The 21,416-nt window shown below is 38.2% G+C and overlaps 1 protein-coding gene across 3 annotated transcripts in view; it reads left to right on the top strand.

The window, feature by feature from the left end:
* The window catches only part of LOC149831012 (phospholipid-transporting ATPase 2-like), a 160,628-nt gene that overhangs the window by 6,171 nt on the left and 133,041 nt on the right, over positions 1–21,416 (top strand). For all 3 annotated transcript variants that reach the window (XM_090013608.1, XM_090013607.1, XM_090013606.1), the window contains exons 3-6: positions 12–225; positions 5,435–5,551; positions 20,397–20,489; positions 20,582–20,756. In XM_090013608.1, the coding sequence (XP_089869734.1) occupies positions 12–225; positions 5,435–5,551; positions 20,397–20,489; positions 20,582–20,756 (599 nt within the window). The remainder of the gene's footprint in view (positions 1–11; positions 226–5,434; positions 5,552–20,396; positions 20,490–20,581; positions 20,757–21,416) is intronic.

The following is a 21,416-nucleotide window of genomic DNA, read 5'->3' as shown; positions in this document are numbered from 1 at the left end:
TGCTTTTGCAGTCGGTTCATGAACAAGTACTTCTTACTGATTGCATGCCTCCAACTCTGGCCACTTATTACCCCTGTTAATCCTGCAAGTACATGGGGACCACTTATCTTCATATTTGCAGTGTCTGCTACAAAAGAGGCCTGGGATGATTACAATCGATATCTATCTGACAAGAAAGCAAATGAGAAAGAAGTATGGGTTGTGCGTCAGGGGATCAAGAAGCATGTATGGAAATCCTTCAGTAACTTGCTGATACATGATTTGTAACAAGAGAAGCCTTAGCTTCACAGGCTTAAAATGCATGATTTTTCTATTATTTTGATTTGTTGGCATCTGATCTGCAATTTCTCTTCGAGATGATGTTTCTTGGTAAAAGTAATTTACAAGCTTATTTTCTAAGGCAACCACTCTTGGTTTTCCCTATACCAGTTTGGCTTTGTAGATTCTGCAATTTATTTCCATGCAAGTAATATAATTTGACGGAAGTGTTTAATTTCCTTTTGTTCTTCTCTTAGTTTCATGTTTAAGGTCTTCCTTTGCAACTGCTTACCATATCAGACAATGCCTTAGCTGTCATGTTTGTAAAAAGGCAAAAACACCTTCAAGAAAAGTTTACATAATTTTTTGTGTTTCTTTCTCTTTAACCTTGTTGTTTGCAGCTTTTTAGTACCATTTGTCAGCTGATGATTATTTCTTCTTTTATCGATTTTATTTTTATGCCATTTTGCTTAAATGAATTCTACAAAGGGCTTAAATAAGACATATTTTCTGCTTACTTTCGCTTCATAAACCATTAGATACTGCTTGTTTCTCAAAATATACCGAAACTCAAACTTATCAGACATATTTTCTGCTTACTTTTGCTTCATAGACCATTTGATACCGTTTGTTTCTCAAAATATACCAAAAATTCAAACTTACCATGAAAATAAACATGACATCATGGACATATCCTCAGTATTTTCTAAAGTCATGAAATAGATGAAAGTAAACAACAACAACAACAACAACAACAACAACAACAACAACAACAACAACAACAACAACAACTACGCCTTCATCCCAAAACAATTGGGGTCGGCGATATGAACCAAAAAAGAAAATCATTCTGGGTCTTCCACATGAATCCTTCTCCTCCAATCATTTCTATCCAATGCCATGTCCTCGGTGAGGCTCAAAGCATTCATATCCTTTCCTATCACCTCCATCCATGTCTTCCTAAGCCTACCCCGACCTCTTTTAACTAATATATTTTCCCATTTCTCCATCCTTCTAACTGGAGCATCATTAGGCTTTCGTCCAATATGTCCAAACCACCGTAAATGATTCTCTCTCATCTTATTTTCAATGGGTGCAACGCCTACCTTCTTACGTATCTCCTCGTCCTGAATCTTATCTTTTATTGTATTTCCACACATCCATCTCAGCATACGCATCTCAGCTACACTCATTTTTTGAATATGATGTCTCTTGGCAGCCCAACATTCCGTACCATATAGTAAAGCGGGCCTAATAGTCGTCCTATAAAACTTTCCCTTCAACCGCAATGGCATTCTACGATCGCACAACACTCCAGTTGCACTCTTCCATTAAATCCACCCAACCTTTATCCTATGATTTACATCTACATCAATTTCTCCATACTTTTGAATGATAGATCCCAAATATTTGAAAGAATCATCCAACGGTATTTCTTGCTCACCAAGCTTCACTACACTCCCGTCTCTATTTCGTTGCTTACTAAATCGACATTTCATGTATTCTGTCTTACTCTTACTCAACTTAAAACCGCTTGGTTCCAATATCTGTCTCCATAATTCTAACTTAGCATTAACCCCAGCTCTAGACTCATCAATCAAAACAATATCATCAGCAAACAACATACACCACGATACATTTTCTTGAATTGATCTCGTAAGCTCATCCATCACTATAGCAAATAGGAAAGGGCTTAAAGCAGATCCTTGATGTAACCCAACCATTATAGGAAAATTGGTTGTCACCCCTTCACAAGTGCGGACATTGGTTACTGCTCCTTCATACATATCTTTAATTATACTAATGTACTTGAGAGAAACACCATTCTTCATCATTGTCCACCAGAGAACGTCCCTAGGTACTCTATCGTATACCTTCTCCAAATCAATAAAAACCATATGCAAATCTTTGTTCCTCTCTCTATTTCTCTCAATAAGTTGTCTAAGAAGATGTATAGCTTCCATAGTAGATCTTCCAGGCATAAAACCAAATTGATTCTCCGATATCATGACAACCTTCCTCAACCTAGACTCAATCACCCTCTCCCAAAGTTTCATAGTATGACTCATGAGTTTTATACCACGATAGTTTATGCAATCTTGTATATCACCCTTATTCTTATATAAAGGCACCAAAGTACTCTTCCTCCACTCATTAGGCATCTTATTTGTCCGTCAAATCTTGTTAAAAAGATTTGTCAACCATTCAAAACCTTTCTCTCCCAAGCATTTCCAAGCCTCGATAGGTATACCATCTGAGTCAACTGCCCTTCTTGATTTCATTTTCTTCAAAGCCTCTGCAATTTCTTTCTTTTGAATCTTGCGCATGAAGTCACGATTCATCTCATGAAAAGGAATGGAAAAGTCTCCAAGATCCTGAGCATGACTTTCATTAAATAGCTTATCAAAATAATCTTTTCATCTCTCCTTAATCTCCTCATTTTTGACTAAAACCCTTTGCGTTTCATCTTTGATACATCTAACCATACCCAGATCCCTCGATTTTCTATCTCTCATTTTTGCAATCCTATAAATATCCTTCTCGCCCTCTTTGGTATCCAACTTGTCATAAACCTCCTTATATACCTTATCCCTTGCGTTCTAAACTACTTTTTTAGCTTCCTTCTTTGCTATCATATACTTCTCCAAATTGTCATTATCACGACTCTTACTTAGATTTCTATAACATTCTCTTTTAACTTTAATAGCTAATTTGACACCCTCGTTTCACCACGATGTATTCTTACCTAGCGGTGCACCGCCTTTAGACTCACCCACTACCTCCTTAGCCACCTTTCTCATGCCACCCGCTATCTTATTTCACATTGATCCTAAATCCTCCTCAAGACACCAATCAACTTCCTTAACTACCTGCTCTACAAACATTCCTTGTTTAGCTCCTTTCAGTGCCCACCACTTAATTCTAAGATCTATCCTATGTCTATCCCTTTTGTGACATTTTCTTATTCTAAGATATAAAATTAAGACTCTATGTTGTGTAGCTGCACTTTCTCCCGGTATAACCTTACAATCGATGCAACAACCCCTATCTCTCTTTCTAAGTAGAAAAAAATCTATCTGACTCGTGTTAACCCCACTTTTAAATGTTACTAGGTGAGACTCCCTCTTCCTAAACCAAGTGTTTGCTAAGATCATATCACAGGACAAACCAAAATCTAAAATCCTTTATCCACTTTCGTTTCTTTCTCCTATACCATAACCTCCATGGATACTCTCAAATCCATCCCTACTAATGCCTACATGCCCATTAAGGTCACCGCCGATGAAAAGCCTTTCTCCATAAGATATCCCTTGTACTACTCCATCTAAATCTTCCCAAAATTGACGCTTAATGGAATCATCTAAACCTACTTGAGGTGCATAAACACTAATAATATTAATAATATCCGTACCTAATACTAATTTAATAAGTAAAATCCTATCACCCTTCTTACGGACCTCAACTACATTATCTATAAACTCACGACTCATAACAATCTCTACTCCATTCCTATTCCTATTTATTCCTGTATACCAAATCTTATATCCCCAAGGTTCTATCACTTTTGCTTTCTCACCTACCCATTTGGTCTCTTGTAGACATAAAATATCAATCTTTTTCCTACACATAACATCTACTAACTCTACCAACTTACCAGTTAAAGACCCTATGTTCCAAGTGGCTAACCTAATTTTATGTTCTTGGACTAACTTCTTTACCCCCACCCGTCCAACAAAGTGAGGGAACCCTTGCTTATTTGACACCACACCCGGGCGCCGCTGTGACGCATCCCTTCCGGGCGACGACCTAGCAACCCTTGCCCATTTATCACTGCCTCTAGGCTTATAGAGTACAACGCGTAGCTCAGTAGGAAACTCCCCAACGAAATTCTCATATTGTTTCATATTAGGGTATGACTAAGTTCTTATGCTGGCTGTCACAGGCCTACCGCAACCCTCCTCCTCGGAGGCTTGGGACCGGCAGTGTATAACTAAACAGTTATACACTGGCGGAGTTAAATAGATGAAAGTAACCTATCAAAATTTCTTCTCCATATGTTTGTTACTATTTTCTCAAGTATGCATGAGTTTCCCTGCCAGAAGACTCAGAACTTTTCCCTTGCGAATAAGTTCCAAAATTTGATGTTTGTGACAGAGTATAACCACATTACAGCATATTGTCTGGTTTGCTGAAGGCTAGTTCAATGCATTGCAGTTAACTTGGGCTGTTTCATACAAATAATGAACTTCTATGATTACTTTACTATTATAATTGGGTTGGTAGACTGAAAGAATTTAGTATTTCCACCTGATAAGAGAGCTTGCACATTCATAGTAGACTTGTGGATGTTTAAGGTAAATTTAAGAGCATAGTGTAGTGGTCTTGTCTAAGGTTCTTAGACGTGCTTAAAATCTCCTGAGTATAAAATATAAATAACCATCATTTTCAATTTTTCATCAATCAGTTTTGAATGTTGAGAGCATAGCTTTCTTTCTTCTAAGAGTTCGATATTGCAGATAATTACTGTTAATGATTATAAATTGAATCCCAATATATCCCTACTATGCAACTGTTGAAAGCATAGTTTATTTATTCTAAGTGTTAAGACAGGTTAGATTTAAGCAGATCTGATTTTCAAATCCCAACAAAACAAGATGACTGGATAAAGTGTAAAGAATGCGAAGGAGCAATAGATTTAAGAAGACAAGAAAAGTCAAGATGACAAACATGAGAAAGGGGAAAACATAAAATCAAGAAAAGACCAAATTGAATATTAGAGAGTGAGAATGATCAGATGGGATTGCGTAGTATGGTACAAGATTAGTAATATACTCTTACAACTCAGTTTTACAACATAACGAATGTTACACACAAATGCAAAATGACCAATATACCCCTATTATGACCACTTCACAATGGCGCTGAACCTTCTATTAGGTGTACTGTATTGTCCTTTTTTCCCTGAGAAGTCTATTATCCTATTTTGTGTTGTTTTAACCATATTTTTAAAAATGTATTTTTTGTTTGTGTTACATAATCTAGAACCCCTAATAGTTATCAGCTTTGTAAGATTCAAGCTCAAATTATGTGCCCTGTTTTATAATGTTTGCAGCCATATTTTTCAAACTGTATCTTTAGTGGATGTTGCATAACCTATTAGTTCTTGATTTTTCAGATTCAAGCTCAAGATATTCATGTTGGCAACATTGTTTGGTTGCGTGAGAATGATGAAGTGCCATGTGATCTGGTTTTAATTGGAACTTCTGACCCACAGGGTGTATGCTATGTTGAGGTAAACATAAGATGTTTCACTTTAATGCCTATCATTTTAGTTTTGACATTACTCATTATCCAATATATTTGTTAGTGTAGTCTATTCTTAACATTTCCCGTTTTCTAATCCGTTGATCCATGGATGCTGAGCTTTGATTGTTGAAATAAAATTATTATTCTCATTGGTGAGGATGTTTTTGTTAGAATGTAATATAGTTTTCAAGTTGTCCTGTGCATAAATGTATATAGTTTAATTTATAGGGATATTTTTGTAATACTATCTTAAGTCGTTGTGAGGTCAACAAAATTTGTCATGTAGTGTAACAAAGTAGTCATTCCCTTTATATTCCCTTTATACGGCTGTATTCTCTCATTCTTGAATGGAATACGATATTCATCTTCTTCCTCTCTTTTGAGTTCCTCTTCGATATTTTCAGAGCCATAGCTCAAGAGAGGACATTGTTGCTGAGTGAAAGAAGATTGAGGGAGGTTCCATTGCTGCTGAATCCTCTCTGCATCAGAGCTTGTGAGCAGAGGTGTTGATGTTAGCAGGGTCGTGCATTGAAGTTCACGGTTTTAGGATTTGAGTTGGTGGCTCACTAAAGCTTGAATTTAGGAGATTTTAGAATCAAGAATCGACACAATCAGGGGTGTATCCAATTTTATATGATTTTTTAAAGATTATCTGGATATCGCTACTTCAGAGAACCAGTATTGAGATTGATCTTCTGGAGCATATTGGCATGCTTTAATGCTTGGGTTTGGTACCTTAGGTGTCATTATTACCTGAGGATTATGCTGGTATAAGTTTCTTGAATTTCTTTGTGTCGAGCTGCATATTCTGGAGATTATTGGTAGCTGCATTTGTATTGCTGCATAATATTAGTACTGTTGAAGTCGGCTAGGGTTTCTAGCAAAACAGAGAAAAGAAAGAGAGAGAGTGAGAGGAAGAATCGTATATGCTCATTAGGTCTAATCTCACTTAAATAGAGAGATTAGGCTGAAACACCTTATTTACACTAATGCCCTTGACCTCTTGAGTAGTTACCAAACTACCCATATGCATATACATAGGTACGGTGACTGCTTCTCAACACTCTCCCTTAAGCTGGAGCATATATATCAATAATGCTCACACAACATTTTGAAAAATTTGAACTCACTAAGGGTTTTGTGATTGAACTCACCAAGACCATAAAATTAGGTTAGCCACTTGGAATATAGGGTCTTTAACTGGTAAGTTGGTAGAGTTAGTAGATGTTATGTGTAGGAGAAAGATTGATATTTTATGTCTACAAGAGACCAAATGGGTAGGTGAGAAAGCAAAAGTGATAGAACCTTGGGGATATAAGATTTGGTATACAGGAATAAATAGGAATAGGAATGGAGTAGGGATTGTTATGAGTCGTGAGTTTATAGATAATGTAGTTGAGGTCCGTAGGAAGGGTGATAGGATTTTACTTATTAAATTAGTATTAGGTACGGATATTATTAATATTATTAGTGTTTATGCACCTCAAGTAGGTTTAGATGATTCCATTAAGCGTCAATTTTGGGAAGATTTAGATGGAGTAGTATAAGAGATATCTTATGGAGAAAGGCTTTTCATCGGCGGTGACCTTAATGGGCATGTAGGCATTAGTAGGGATGGATTTGAGAGTATCCATGGAGGTTATGGTATAGGAGAAAGAAACGAAAGTGGATAAAGGATTTTAGATTTTGGTTTGTCCTGTGATATGATCTTAGCAAACACTTGGTTTAGGAAGAGGGAGTCTCACCTAGTAACATTTAAAAGTGGGGTTAATACGAGTCAGATAGATTTTTTTCTACTTAGAAAGAGAGATAGGGGTTGTTGCATCGATTGTAAGGTTATACCGGGAGAAAGTGCAGCTACACAACATAGAGTCTTAATTTTATATCTTAGAATAAGAAAATGTCACAAAAGGGATAGACATAGGATAGATCTTAGAATTAAGTGGTGGGCACTGAAAGGAGCTAAACAAGGAATGTTTGTAGAGCAGGTAGTTAAGGAAGTTGATTGGTGTCTTGAGGAGGATTTAGGATCAATGTGAAATAAGATAGCGGGTGGCATGAGAAAGGTGGCTAAGGAGGTAGTGGGTGAGTCTAAAGGCGGTGCACCGCTAGGTAAGAATACATCGTGGTGAAACGAGGGTGTCAAATTAGCTATTAAAGTTAAAAGAGAATGTTATAGAAATCTAAGTAAGAGTCGTGATAATGACAATTTGGAGAAGTATATGATAGCAAAGAAGGAAGCTAAAAAAGTAGTTTAGAACGCAAGGGATAAGGTATATAAGGAGGTTTATGACAAGTTGGATACCAAAGAGGGCGAGAAGGATATTTATAGGATTGCAAAAATGAGAGATAGAAAATCGAGGGATCTGGGTATGGTTAGATGTATCAAAGATGAAACGCAAAGGGTTTTAGTCAAAAATGAGGAGATTAAGGAGAGATGAAAAGATTATTTTGATAAGCTATTTAATGAAAGTCATGCTCAGGATCTTGGAGACTTTTCCATTCCTTTTCATGAGATGAATCGTGACTTCATGCGCAAGATTCAAAAGAAAGAAATTGCAGAGGCTTTGAAGAAAATGAAATCAAGAAGGGCAGTTGACTCAGATGGTATACCTATCGAGGCTTGGAAATGCTTGGGAGAGAAAGGTTTTGAATGGTTGACAAATCTTTTTAACAAGATTTGACGGACAAATAAGATGCCTAATGAGTGGAGGAAGAGTACTTTGGTGCCTTTATATAAGAATAAGGGTGATATACAAGATTGCATAAACTATCGTGGTATAAAACTCATGAGTCATACTATGAAACTTTGGGAGAGGGTGATTGAGTCTAGGTTGAGGAAGGTTGTCATGATATCGGAGAATCAATTTGGTTTTATGCCTGGAAGATCTACTATGGAAGCTATACATCTTCTTAGACAACTTATTGAGAGAAATAGAGAGAGGAACAAAGATTTGCATATGGTTTTTATTGATTTGGAGAAGGTATACGATAGAGTACCTAGGGACGTTCTCTGGTGGACAATGATGAAGAATGGTGTTTCTCTCAAGTACATTAGTATAATTAAAGATATGTATGAAGGAGCAGTAACCAATGTCCGCACTTGTGAAGGGGTGACAACCAATTTTCCTATAATGGTTGGGTTACATCAAGGATCTGCTTTAAGCCCTTTCCTATTTGCTATAGTGATGGATGAGCTTACGAGATCAATTCAAGAAAATGTACCGTGGTGTATGTTGTTTGCTGATGATATTGTTTTGATTGATGAGTCTAGAGCTGGGGTTAATGCTAAGTTAGAATTATGGAGACAGACATTGGAACCAAGCGGTTTTAAGTTGAGTAAGAGTAAGACAGAATACATGAAATGTCGATTTAGTAAGCAACGAAATAGAGACGGGAGTGTAGTGAAGCTTGGTGAGCAAGAAATACCGTTGGATGATTCTTTCAAATATTTGGGATCTATCATTCAAAAGTATGGAGAAATTGATGTAGATGTAAATCATAGGATAAAGGTTGGGTGGATTTAATGGAAGAGTGCAACTGGAGTGTTGTGCGATCGTAGAATGCCATTGCGGTTGAAGGGAAAGTTTTATAGGACGACTATTAGGCCCGCTTTACTATATGGTACGGAATGTTGGGCTGCCAAGAGACATCATATTCAAAAAATGAGTGTAGCTGAGATGCGTATGCTGAGATGGATGTGTGGAAATACAATAAAAGATAAGATTCAGGACGAGGAGATACGTAAGAAGGTAGGCGTTGCACCCATTGAAAATAAGATGAGAGAGAATCATTTACGGTGGTTTGGACATATTTGACGAAAGCCTAATGATGCTCCAGTTAGAAGGATGGAGAAATGGGAAAATATATTAGTTAAAAGAGGTCGGGGTAGGCTTAGGAAGACATGGATGGAGGTGATAGGAATGGATATGAATGCTTTGAACCTCACCGAGGACATGGCATTGTATAGAAATGAATGGAGGAGAATGATTCATGTGGAAGACCCAGAATGATTTTCTTTGTTGGTTCATATCGCCGACCCCAATTGTTTTGGGATGAAGGCGGAGTTGTTGTTGTTGTTGTTGTTGTAAGTGTTTTGTGAAGACATCGGCAATTTGGTTATATGAGGATACGTGCTTGGTGCAAATGTATCCAGTCTGGACCAGGTCATTTACATAGTGACAATCCACCTCAATATGCTTTGTCCGTTCATAAATACTGGGTTATTGACAATATAAGTAGCAGCTCTATCATCACATATCATCTCCATAGGTAATGAGACTTTCACTTGGAGACCAGTCAACACAGATTTAACCCACATCATCTTAGTAGTAGTTTGAGCCATAGCCCGATACTCTAACTCAGTGCTAGACTTGGCAGCAACAGTTTGTTTCTTACTTCTCCAAGTAACCAGATTCCCTCCAACAAACACACAGAATCCAGTTGTGGACTTTTTATCAACAACCGACCCTGCATAATCTGCATCTGAATAGGTAGTAACATCTAAGGAATGGTTTTGTTTAAACCATAGTCCTTTACCAGGGGAGAACTTTAGATATTTGAGAATCATCATTGCAGCATCCCAGTGAGTCTTTGTAGGTTTGTCCATAAATTTACTTATCTTGCTCACGACTAAAGATATGTCAAGCCTGGTCACAGTCACATATAATAGCATGCCAACCATGGAGCGATGACGGCTACCGTCTGCATATTCGGATTTTTCATCAAACAGATGAGACTTGGGATCCATAGGAATCCTTGCAGGTTTGGCACCTAACATCCCTGTCTCCTTCAGCAGGTCCAAGACATATTTCCGCTGTGACAGAACCAATCATTTCTTACTCCTTGCAACCTCTATGCCTAAGAAATATATGAGTGGTCCCAGATCCTTAGTCATAAAGTGTTTCTGAAGATGGGACTTTGTGTCAGAAATGTCTTTTTCACTGCTTCCTGTGACTATAATGTCATCAACATATACTATCATGACTACAATCCTTGTGCAAGTTTTTTTAATAAAAAGAGAGTGATCTGAGGCAGATCAGATAAACCCAAATGCTGACATGACCTCAGCCAGCTTGGAGAACCACACACGGGGACTCTGTTTGAGGCCATAGATTGCCTTGTTCAACTTGCATACCTTCTGACACTCCCCTGGAATTTCAAACCCCAGAGGTTGCTGCATGTAAATTGTCTCCTCCAAGTCTCCATATAAAAAGACATTTTTCACATCAAGCTGACATAGAGACCAACCATGGTGCAATGCGACTGATAAAACAAGACGAATAGTCCCAAGACGAGCAACATGAGAGAATGTTTCAAAGAAGTCCACCTCATAAGTTTGAGTATAGCCTTTCGCAACCAGGCGAGCTTTAAACCTTTCAATCGATCTATCTGAGTTATACTTAATGGTATAGACCCATTTACAACCAACAATATCAGCCTCGGATGAAGGATCAATTAAGTCCCATGTGTTGCGAGAAAGCAGTGCATCCATTTCATCTTGCACGACCTTCGCCCATTGGGGGTCCAGAAGAGCTTGATGATGATTGAGAGGAACTGATACAACAGATAATGTTAATACAAAATTCTTCATATTTTCACGAAGTCTTGCCTCGGAAACAAACTGAGAAATAGGATGAAGTGTACATTGCCTTTTGCCCTTTCGAAGAGCAATAGATAAATCACCATCAACAAGAGGATCGTCAATAGGGTCAGGAACACTCACCTCTAGAGAAGCTGATGGCAAAGGCATAGAGTTAGGTGGAGCTCGATGTGTGTACACCATAGGAGGATTTTTGTAACGAGACAGAGTCGGACTGGGAACAAGCGGCTCAAGACTGACATACTCTAATGGAAAAGGAGGAACATGAAGAGGAAAGGAATCACCTTGACTAACATGTATCCTTGGAGAAGTACTTTTGGAGAAGTACTTGAAAAATATGGGATAGACTCAAAAAAGGAAACATCCGCACTGACATACTCTCTCTGGGATATGAGATCATAACACCGATATCCTTTTTGATGCTTGGGATACCCAACAAAAACACATTTTATAGATTGGGATGATAATTTATCTCGGTTGGGACCAAGTTTATGAACAAAGCACACACAACCAAACACCTTTAGAGAGATAGGAAAAAAAGGAGCTTCAGGTCTGAGAATTTGAATGAGAATACAATCCCCCACAGAGGTTGAAGGCATACGGTTTATTAGGTATCCCGCAATTAGAACCGCGTCTCTCCAGGCATATTAGACTGGATCATAAGGCAACGAGCAACATTTAGAATATGTTTATGTCTGCGCTCCGCTACTCGATTCTGTTGCGAGGTATGAGGACAAGACGTCTGAGGTTGGATCTCAAGATTTTTGTAAAATTGTAATAATTCAGAGGATTTGAATTCAAGAGCATTGTCAGTGCGAACTACTTTGACACAAGAATTAAATTGAGTTTTTATTTTAATAATCAAGGATTTGAGAATAATGGGGCTTCAACCCTATCTTTCAACAGGAATACCCAAGATAATATGAAAAAATCATGTATAATGACTAAATAATAACGACACTTAGAACGATTAGGAATTCTACTTGGACCCCAAGCATCAACATGAAGATGATCAAACAAATTTTGACTTGAAGGACTCTGACTAGACGGAAATGAACTCCAATGATGCTTCCCAAGCTGACATGCTTCACACAACAAAGTAGTGGACGACGAGATATAATGAATAACTCTACGCAATTTAAGCAACGGAAGATGACCAAGACGATCATGCCAAAACATCGGACTAGTAGAGGACTCAACTCCCGAGTGAACAAAGCCAACTGGTTGGTGTAGATAATAGACTCCACCTTCCTCATAGCCTCCACCAATCGTCTTCCCCGTCAGCAAGTCCTGAAAAGTGCAACAGGCAAGATCAAATACTACTCGACAATTCAATTCCTTTGCAACACGACTAACAACTAACAAATTTTGAGGGAATGGAGGGGCATGGAGAACATTTGATAACTGAAGAGTAGGGGAGATGGAGATATTTCCCTGGCCAACAATGGGAGAGAAACTCCCATTAGCAAGAACAACCTTTTTATGATTAGCAACACTATTCAAATTTGAAAAATCACATTTATTTTCACACAAATGGCTAGATGCCCCTGAATCAATAATTCACCTACTACCTTGGCAATATAATTCATCACCTGCAGAGCATGCAATATCAGCCACGGGGGAATTAGATGGAAGATGTGCCAACAGATCATCATACTCAGTACGAGTGAGTGTAACCGAATTACTAGGAGGAACAATGGGGAACTCGGGTTTGGCCACTTGTGTTGAAGGAACAACTTTAGCTGAAGATGTGGGGGGTCGACCATTCTTATCAAACATCTATCTTCTAAATGCCCAAATCTCCCACAGTAGGTACACTGGAGCTTGCCTCGTCCTCCCGTGCCTCGACCACGTCCACGACCTCGAGAATTAGGAAGAAAACCTCTGCCTCGGCCATAGGAGACAGACATAGTAAAGGTTTGTGATTTCGATTGAGATGAAGGAAGGGACATGACAAGCCTGCTCAGTCGATTATATGCCTCAGCAAGAGTGGGAACATCTGAGCCTATCAACATCTGAACTTTGACAACCGAGAATTCAGTTGACAAGCCAGTCAGGAACCGTGCAACCATGGTATGCTCCTGGTGTAGTTTTTGTTTGTCACAACATAATGGTCTATGAACATTTAGTCTCTCAAAAGCTGCCTTCATGGAGGCATAATACTGGGCTAGAGTCGCTCTCCTTGCTGCAATTTATAGATCTCCTGTTCTACTTGAAGAATACAACTAACATTACTTTCTTGAGAATAATTGTCTTGCAAATTATCCTACATTTGTTTTGCAGAGGTGTAATAAATAAGCTCGTCGACTATGTGAGGTTGCACACTATTCATAATCCAAGACATAACAATATCATTGTCCTTTTCCCATGTAGCATACTTTCCAGTTTTGCCCTTAGGCTCATTTTCCAACAAAATATGTTTTCTACGATGTCTTGAATCAGACATCATGAACGTACGCGACCATCTAGCATAGTTAGTCTCATTCAACTTTACAGATGATCCATATGAAAATGGGTTTGCAAAGGCTTTATAATCATACACAATTTCGGTCTCCATGTCTGACTTCTGCATTTCAGCCATGGAAATACAACCACACACAACTACCAACTGCTTAAAACTTGGATCTGACGTGCACACTAACTACCAACTCAGACGCCAACTCTACCAGATTTTAATCATATTGATAAAATCTGATATGAAAAAAAAAAACTGTAATATGCAGTTCAGATTCAAAACTAACGTGCACACCAACTACCAATTGGGAAGCCGACTCTACCAGATTTTAATCACCATGATAAAATATGAACTATTCATCTTAAAAAAGCTGCGACAAGATGCATACCACGACCGCCATTTTTTTTCTGACAACTTGCATACCATGACTGCATCATGATGGAGACTGCGGACCTTTTCGTCATCCACACAACTGTCATCAGCCACTATCGACACGGTCGGGGTCTCCCTACTGCTACGCACCCATACCTGCTCCTACATGCACAACACACGGTCGGGGGTCTCTCTGCTACTACACACACTTCAGATCGCTGTTTACGCTGGCACACAACGCCCCCCGATCATGTTCCTGCTGTCTGGAGAGGTTCCAGATCGCTGTACACTCTGCACACAGCGATCGCTGTAGTCACTGCACACAGCACCACCCGATCTGCGTTCCTACTGGAGAGGCTTCAGATCGCTCTTCACGATGTACACAGCGCCACTCGATCAGCGTGTGGATCGATCAAGTTAGACGCCCAGAGCTACGTCCCGCTCTAATACCATGTTGAAGTCGGCTAGGGTTTCTAGCAAAACAGAGAAAAGTAAGAGAGAGAGAGAGAGAGAGAGAGAGAGAGAGAGAGAGAGAGAGAGTCATATATGCTCATTAGGTCTAATCTCACTTAAATAGAGAGATTAGGCTGAAACACCTTATTTACACTAATGCCCCTGACCTCTTGAGTAGTTACCAAACTACCCATATGCATATGCATAGGTACAATGACTGCTTCTCAACAAGTGCTATTGTGGTTTCTTGGGCATGTGAAGCATCACTTTGGGGTTCTTGTTCATATCGATTTGCTGACTGTGTGCTACAATAGCAGTCTGTGTGTGCAGCTTGTTTCTTGAGCATATATTTTGCTGTAGGATCTATTGGGTTCTAGTTTTTTCTGTTGTGGACTTGTTTTGTGTGCAGGCTGAATTGTAATTTGGGGGGTTGAGGTGGAATGGAGAAGAAAGATTTATTGCATATTATTCCTATCAAGTTGGATGGATCCAACAATGCATATTGGGCAGAGTATGTAAGAACTGTTGTTAAGGGGCTCGAGTATGGCGGATACCTAGATGGCTAAAAAAGAAAACCCAAAGTTGATCATGAAGACTATGATAAGGTCTTCGATGAGTGGGATAGGGACAGTGCCAAGGTTAAGTCGTTCCTTCTAAGCTCAGTTGAGCAAAACATCACACTGAATATTGTGAAGTTTGAAGAAGCAAAGGAATGTTGGGAGTATTTGAAACAAGTGTATGCGCAGTCAAATTGGGCTCGCATATACCAATTGTCTTAAGATCTTAAAACCTTGAGGCAAGAAGTTGAATCAATTCAGAATTGTGCCAAGTTTCAACAACTCTGGGATGCTCTTACTCCTATGCCCCTAAATGTGAAGTGCGAAGGATGCAAGAAGTGTTGCGAGTGTAGGAAGCTTGAAGTAGAGGCCAAGGATCAACAAGTCATAGATTTACTGATGGGTCTGCACTTTGAATTTGATAGTGTGAGGAATGGAGTTCTCTTTCTACTCTGATTAAGACCATAGGGGAGTTGATGGCAGAAGCGACAAAGAATAAGTCCCTTGGATCACATTCCACAGAAGATATTGCACTTGTGATGGCCAGGCAACAAAGTGGTAGCGGAGGAGGCAAAAGTGGTGGTAGATCTGAAGGTTCGAGAGGAGACATGAGTTTGATTAGATGCCACTATTGCAGGGAGCTTGAACATATGAAGCACACATGTCCAACCCTTAAGAAGAAGGCAATCACCTTTGTTGCTTCCTTTGAAGAAGACAATGTGAAACCAAAAGAAGTGAAGATAGCTAGTGATTCTCAATCCTCTTCATCTGGCGTGAGCTGGGCTTCCCAAGTCCTATCCGGTGGTTAGACACATGCTCTTGAGCACATTCAGAAAGAGATTTAGCATATTTTGGCTCAGTCAGTCATTGTTTCTCACTCCTCAGCCCCTTCCTCCTTGAGAGGTATCCTTGATGGTTCCTTTGATTGGCTAGTAGCTTCAGGGGCATCATGTCATATGACATCCTATAAATCTATTTTAGCCAAGTGTGTTCCTTGCAATGGTTCCATTCTCACGGTGGATGGTTCTTTTAGACCAATTTAAAAAATTGAGTCCATTACTCCCTCTTTTTGTCCTGGGAGTAGGTTAAGCATCTGTCAAGTTCGTTATGTACCATCCCTTGCTATGAATCTCATTTCAGTTGGCCAATTAACTAAACTATACTATAATGTTACTTTCTCTTCTTGGTTGTGTTATACATGATCAACTGTCGGGGACAAAGATTGAGATTGGCCATAGAAAAAGAGACCTCTACTACCTGGATTGCTTGGACATGGGGTTGCAGAGAAGATCAAAAGTGATTCTATGCTTTGGCATCTGTGACTTGGTCATATATCTAGTTCTAGACTTTAATTTCTTGTGTTTTCAAATAGTTTAAAATGGTCCAGTGTTTGTTTCTGAGCATGTCAAAAATTATGAAAGTTGTAACTTGGCTAAGAGTCATGCTCTACCTTTTGGGTCTAGGATAATAGAGTCAGAGCATGCTTTTGATTGTGTCTACTTTGATGTATGGGGTTCATCTTTAGTGTTGTCAAAAGGGTACTCTACTTACTTTATTACTTTCATTGATGATTGTACTAGATTCCCTTGGATCTATTTTATGACAAATAGAAGTGTGCTTTTTGATATTTTCAAAACATTTTATGTGATGATTGAAACTCAGTTTTCTTCAAGAGTTAAGATTCTTCACTCAAATTCAGGTGGAGAATACATTAGTTGTATATTTGAAAATTTCCCTTATGTAAAAGGCATAGTACACTAAAAATCATGTTCATACACTCCAGAGCAGAATGGTGTTGCTGTGAGAAAAAACAAACATATACTTGAAACTACCAGAGCTCTTTTATTTGCTAGTTGTATACCTATTGGGCATTGGGCGGATGCCACATGTATGTGTAAAAATATCCTCAATACTGGAGCTATGTGCACAAAGGCACTAGATTCACAATGGATCAGTATGTGCACAAAGGCAAAATGAACACTCACAAAGGAGCATACATGCACAAAGGCATGAAAAAATAATGAATCTCTTTATTGATGAATGAGAGAACCTCTTACAAAAAAGGTGATTTTACAAGGGGGAAGACCCCATTATTTATAGGCAAAAGGAGACCCAAGGAGGGGCTCCATATAGTCGTTGGAGCCCTCCAACGCCTATATGGTGGGTCCCTCCAACCTTAAAATACATAAAAGAAAAAAAAGAAGAAAAAGAAGAAACAAAAGGAAGAAAAGAAATGCATATTTCAAATATGTGTGAAACAGGGAAATGACCATTTTACCCCTAGAGGGTATTTACAAAAGGAATATATATATATATATATATATATATATATTTCTCCCTCTCTATGTATAAATATATATATATATATATATATATATATATATATATATATATAAGATACATTTTAACAGTATGGTGGTATATCAAATAAATCGTTTGCTCTCAGGGGTACTAAAACGCATATCTCTCTGTGAGAAGTTGTATGTAGTTACTCCTAACTATGATATGCTGAAAATCTTTGGTTGTACATGTTTTGTAATGCTATCTGATAGATATAGAGAAGCTTTTTCCTTGGGCAGTGAAATGTTTCTTTGGATTTTCCGAGGAACAAAAAGAATAAAAGTGTTATGATCCTGTTGGCAAGAGAATTTGGATTTTTCGACATGTCGAGTTTTTAAAACATGTTCCATATTTTGAGGTAGTTGATACTTAAGATAATGATGAGCAAGGACTACCTAACAGATTTGAACAAGTTTATAAAAAACAGTCAAACTGTGTTACTCAAGGTTGCCAGACTAGGAAGCGGAAGCGGGAAACGATACGGGAAGCGAAAGCGAGAAGCGATGCATTTAAAAATATATAGGAAGCGGGAAGCGAGGAATAAAAAAAAAGAAATATAAGAATTGAATGAGAATAAAAATAAAACACAAATAAAAAATAAAATAAAAGTGACTAATATTAAATTTCATGATTTTTTAGTGTAAGAATTAAATTTTTAACAAAATCTAAAAATGATGACTACCAATTTAGCGCAAGCACATGGAAGTGAGTGAGAAGAGTTAGAGAAAACACATAAAAAACCTGAAAAGTTGAGTAAGAGAACATATAATAAGAATAAATGAAGCTTGTGGAAAGCATAAGAGAAGCGGTGGGGGAATCTAGGTTCTCATCAAGTTTCGAAAGCGAGGAGTATCGCGCTTCCAAAGCGACTTTCCAGGAAGCGAGCTTCCCACCTATCTAAGAAGCTTCCTGTAACTCTGGTGTTACTTGACCAAAAACAGAGCTACTGCTCAAAGTAGATCTCCAAAACACCTTAGAACTTACCCAAAACACCAAAGCTAGCAGCCAAATCTCAACCAAAAGACTCCCTACTCAAAAAATGACCACATTACATGCATTTGGTTGCATCTAAAACCACCTATTAGATCAGAATTGAGCAAAATCCGCCAATCTGTGGAGCACGATATTTAGAAAATGTTGCAAAATCTACAAAAAGTTCAAATCTCAGATCACCACAATTCTTGATTCATACAACTCCTAAAATCAAAATCTACGATAATCCTACCTCAATTGACAGCAACTCCACCTGTCATACTGCCAATGCCGATGTCAGAAAAACTAGGCATGAACTTCAAGGCAGTTTTCCAGCAGGCCAAGAATGAAGTCTTTTGCTTCCCAAATTACTTCCCCTCGGTCCTCTTTCGGCTCAGATATGGCTCTGATACCATATGAAAGCAAGAGAGGAAGATGAGCAATAGAGAGTATAAGAGAAACACTCTAAAGGAAATCTTCATAGGAATAAAAGAAGTTAAAACAATATAAAGGTCGAGCCTCCTTTTTTATACGTGAAATTTAGTTCCAAGATCGGTTTCTCAGATGCTTTATTAAGTTCTTGGATGCCTCTAATGATATGATATTAAAAGTTCACTCTAGACTGAAGATTTTCATGTAGCATATGGGAACTGTGTTAAGATGTATCTCTATATATATCAAATATATGTATGTATATATCATATCATATATATATATATATATGTATGTATATATCATATATATATATGTATGTACAAATACTATATGTATGCATATATGTACTAGGTATATGTATATGTATATGTATATGTATATGTATACAAAAATGTAAATTTTCTTTCTTTCTTTTTATTTTATTTTTGTATTTTTAATGCCTTTTGAAAGACATTTTTGTCATTCAGTTCGGCTAGCCAACTTGCTGTTAGAGCTACCTAACGCCTAGTTATTCTAGCTGTTAGGATGCTCTAATGGCTAGCTCTCCTTTCCCTCTTGTATATAAATGGGGCTAAGTCCCTTGTATATTAATGCATTCTTTGTGCATTTGTGTATTAATAAAATATTATTTTTAAGAGTGTTTGTGTGTGCTCTCTTTGGCCCTTAGTGGCTTTTGTGCTTGTGCCCATAGTGACTTGTGTTTATGTGCATTCTTTGTGCATTTGTGTATTAATAAAATATTATTTTTAAGAGTGTTTGTGTGTGCTCCTATGTCACATGGGTGCGGGTGCGGGCGCGGGTGCGGGTGCTGGGATTTGGCACTTCAAAAAAACCCGGGTGCGGGGGTGCGGCAGGGGCAAAAATGTATATATATATATATATATATATATATATATATATATATATATATATATATATATATATATATATATATATATATATATATATATATAGGGGGTCGGGGGTTCCCCGACGCTGTTTTTTCTGCTGACAGCTGCTGTCAGCAGCTGACAGACAACTGCTGTCAGCAGAATTTTTTAAAAAAAAAAATCGCAGCCCTGACAGACAGTTGCTGTCAGCAGCTGACAGACAGCTGTGTCAGCAGAAACTTTTTTAAAAAAATTTTCGCAGCCCTGACAGACAGCTGCTGTCAGCAGAAATTTTTTTAAAAAAAATTTCGCAGCCCTGACAGACAGCTGCTGTCAGCAGAATTTTTTTTAAAAAAATTTCGCAGCCCATTCCATAGGGCAATTTTTTTTTTAAAAAAAAAAAAAAAAAAAAGTGGACCTAAATCATCCTGGGTGCGGTCAACGCACCCAGGATCGGGTTGACCGCACCCGGTGCCGCACCCGCTCCCGCACCCGCTTCGAGTCGCGTCGACGCGGGTGCGGCACCCTGCTAGCCGAATCCCTGTGACATAGGTGTGCTCTCTTTTGCCCTTAGTGGCTCTTGTGCTTGTGCCCATAGTGGCTTGTGTTTATGTCTCTTGTGAGGTGTGTGGGCCCTTTCCCTATTTCATTACAGACTGGACCTTAGTTCATGTTCTGTGCTTTGGGACGTGTTGACTAATGTGCTTTTCTGTTTTTCACTTTGTCTCTGAGCACTTGGCCCTGCTACAATTAACTAATAGGTGTATCTTTTACAGACTGCAGCACTTGATGGTGAAACGGATCTAAAGACAAGGGTCATACCTTCTGCATGTTCTGGGATTGATTCTGACCTTTTGCACAAAATCAAGGCAAGTTGCCAATGCATCTTATTTATTTGTTTATTAAATGTCTTATAACTTATGTATTTTTTTGATGCCTATTTTTTTCCGTTTCCTTTTAGGGTGTCATTGAGTGTCCTCCGCCTGACAGGGACATCATAAGATTTGATGCCAATTTGAGGTTGTTTCCTCCATTTATTGATAATGACTTGTGCTCCTTAACAATCAACAATACTTTGCTGCAGTCGTGTTATTTGAGAAATACAGAATGGGCCTGTGGAGTAGCTGTATACACAGGCAAGTTTTATGATCCACAGCATTTCTTTTAACTTCATACCCTTCAATGTTATTTCAAGTATATTGCTAGCGTAATCAGCTTTCTAGGAATGCCAGATTTTACCACCTATCTTTTCTTTCGAGTTACTTTTGCTGATTTCTGCTTCAGTTTGGCATATTGATCTGTCATCTACTTTGCTCAAATTGCTAAACATGGCAGTGTTGTTCTTGATAAACAATGACTTTATAATCCTGTTTCCCTATTTTTGATTTTTTTTATCATGTGGCTTTGCATTTGACCCTTGTTGAATATTTTATTAACCGAGTGAACTCTGGCAATTTTCAAGGGAAATAATAAAATTTTTGGGTCCATTTCTTCTTGATTTAAGTGCCAAGTTGTCATCAGCTAGCCTAATTTTCTTTTGCAACACATAAAAGGAGACATCATCAAGGAATTATCTCATCGTTTCCTTATAGATGTTGCTTCTTCCGCTATGGAGTTGATCTTGGAATGTTCTAGGCTAGCAAGTTTCTCTTTTGGCAGTTTTCCATAGGCTAGCAAGTTTCTCTTTTGGCAGTTTTCCAAAACTATTTGTCTGGGAAATTCTTTTCTAATATCAAAAGAATAAAAAAATTGAAAATGGGAAAAACATTGCATGGAGCAAAGATTTGCAAAACAAA

Source organism: Nuphar pumila, chromosome 7 (assembly GCF_984573655.1).
Source record: "Nuphar pumila chromosome 7, dmNupPumi1.hap1.1, whole genome shotgun sequence".
NCBI lineage: Eukaryota > Viridiplantae > Streptophyta > Magnoliopsida > Nymphaeales > Nymphaeaceae > Nuphar > Nuphar pumila.
The sequence above is the reverse complement of the archived record's forward strand: the minus strand, read 5'-3'. Positions and strand labels throughout refer to the sequence as shown.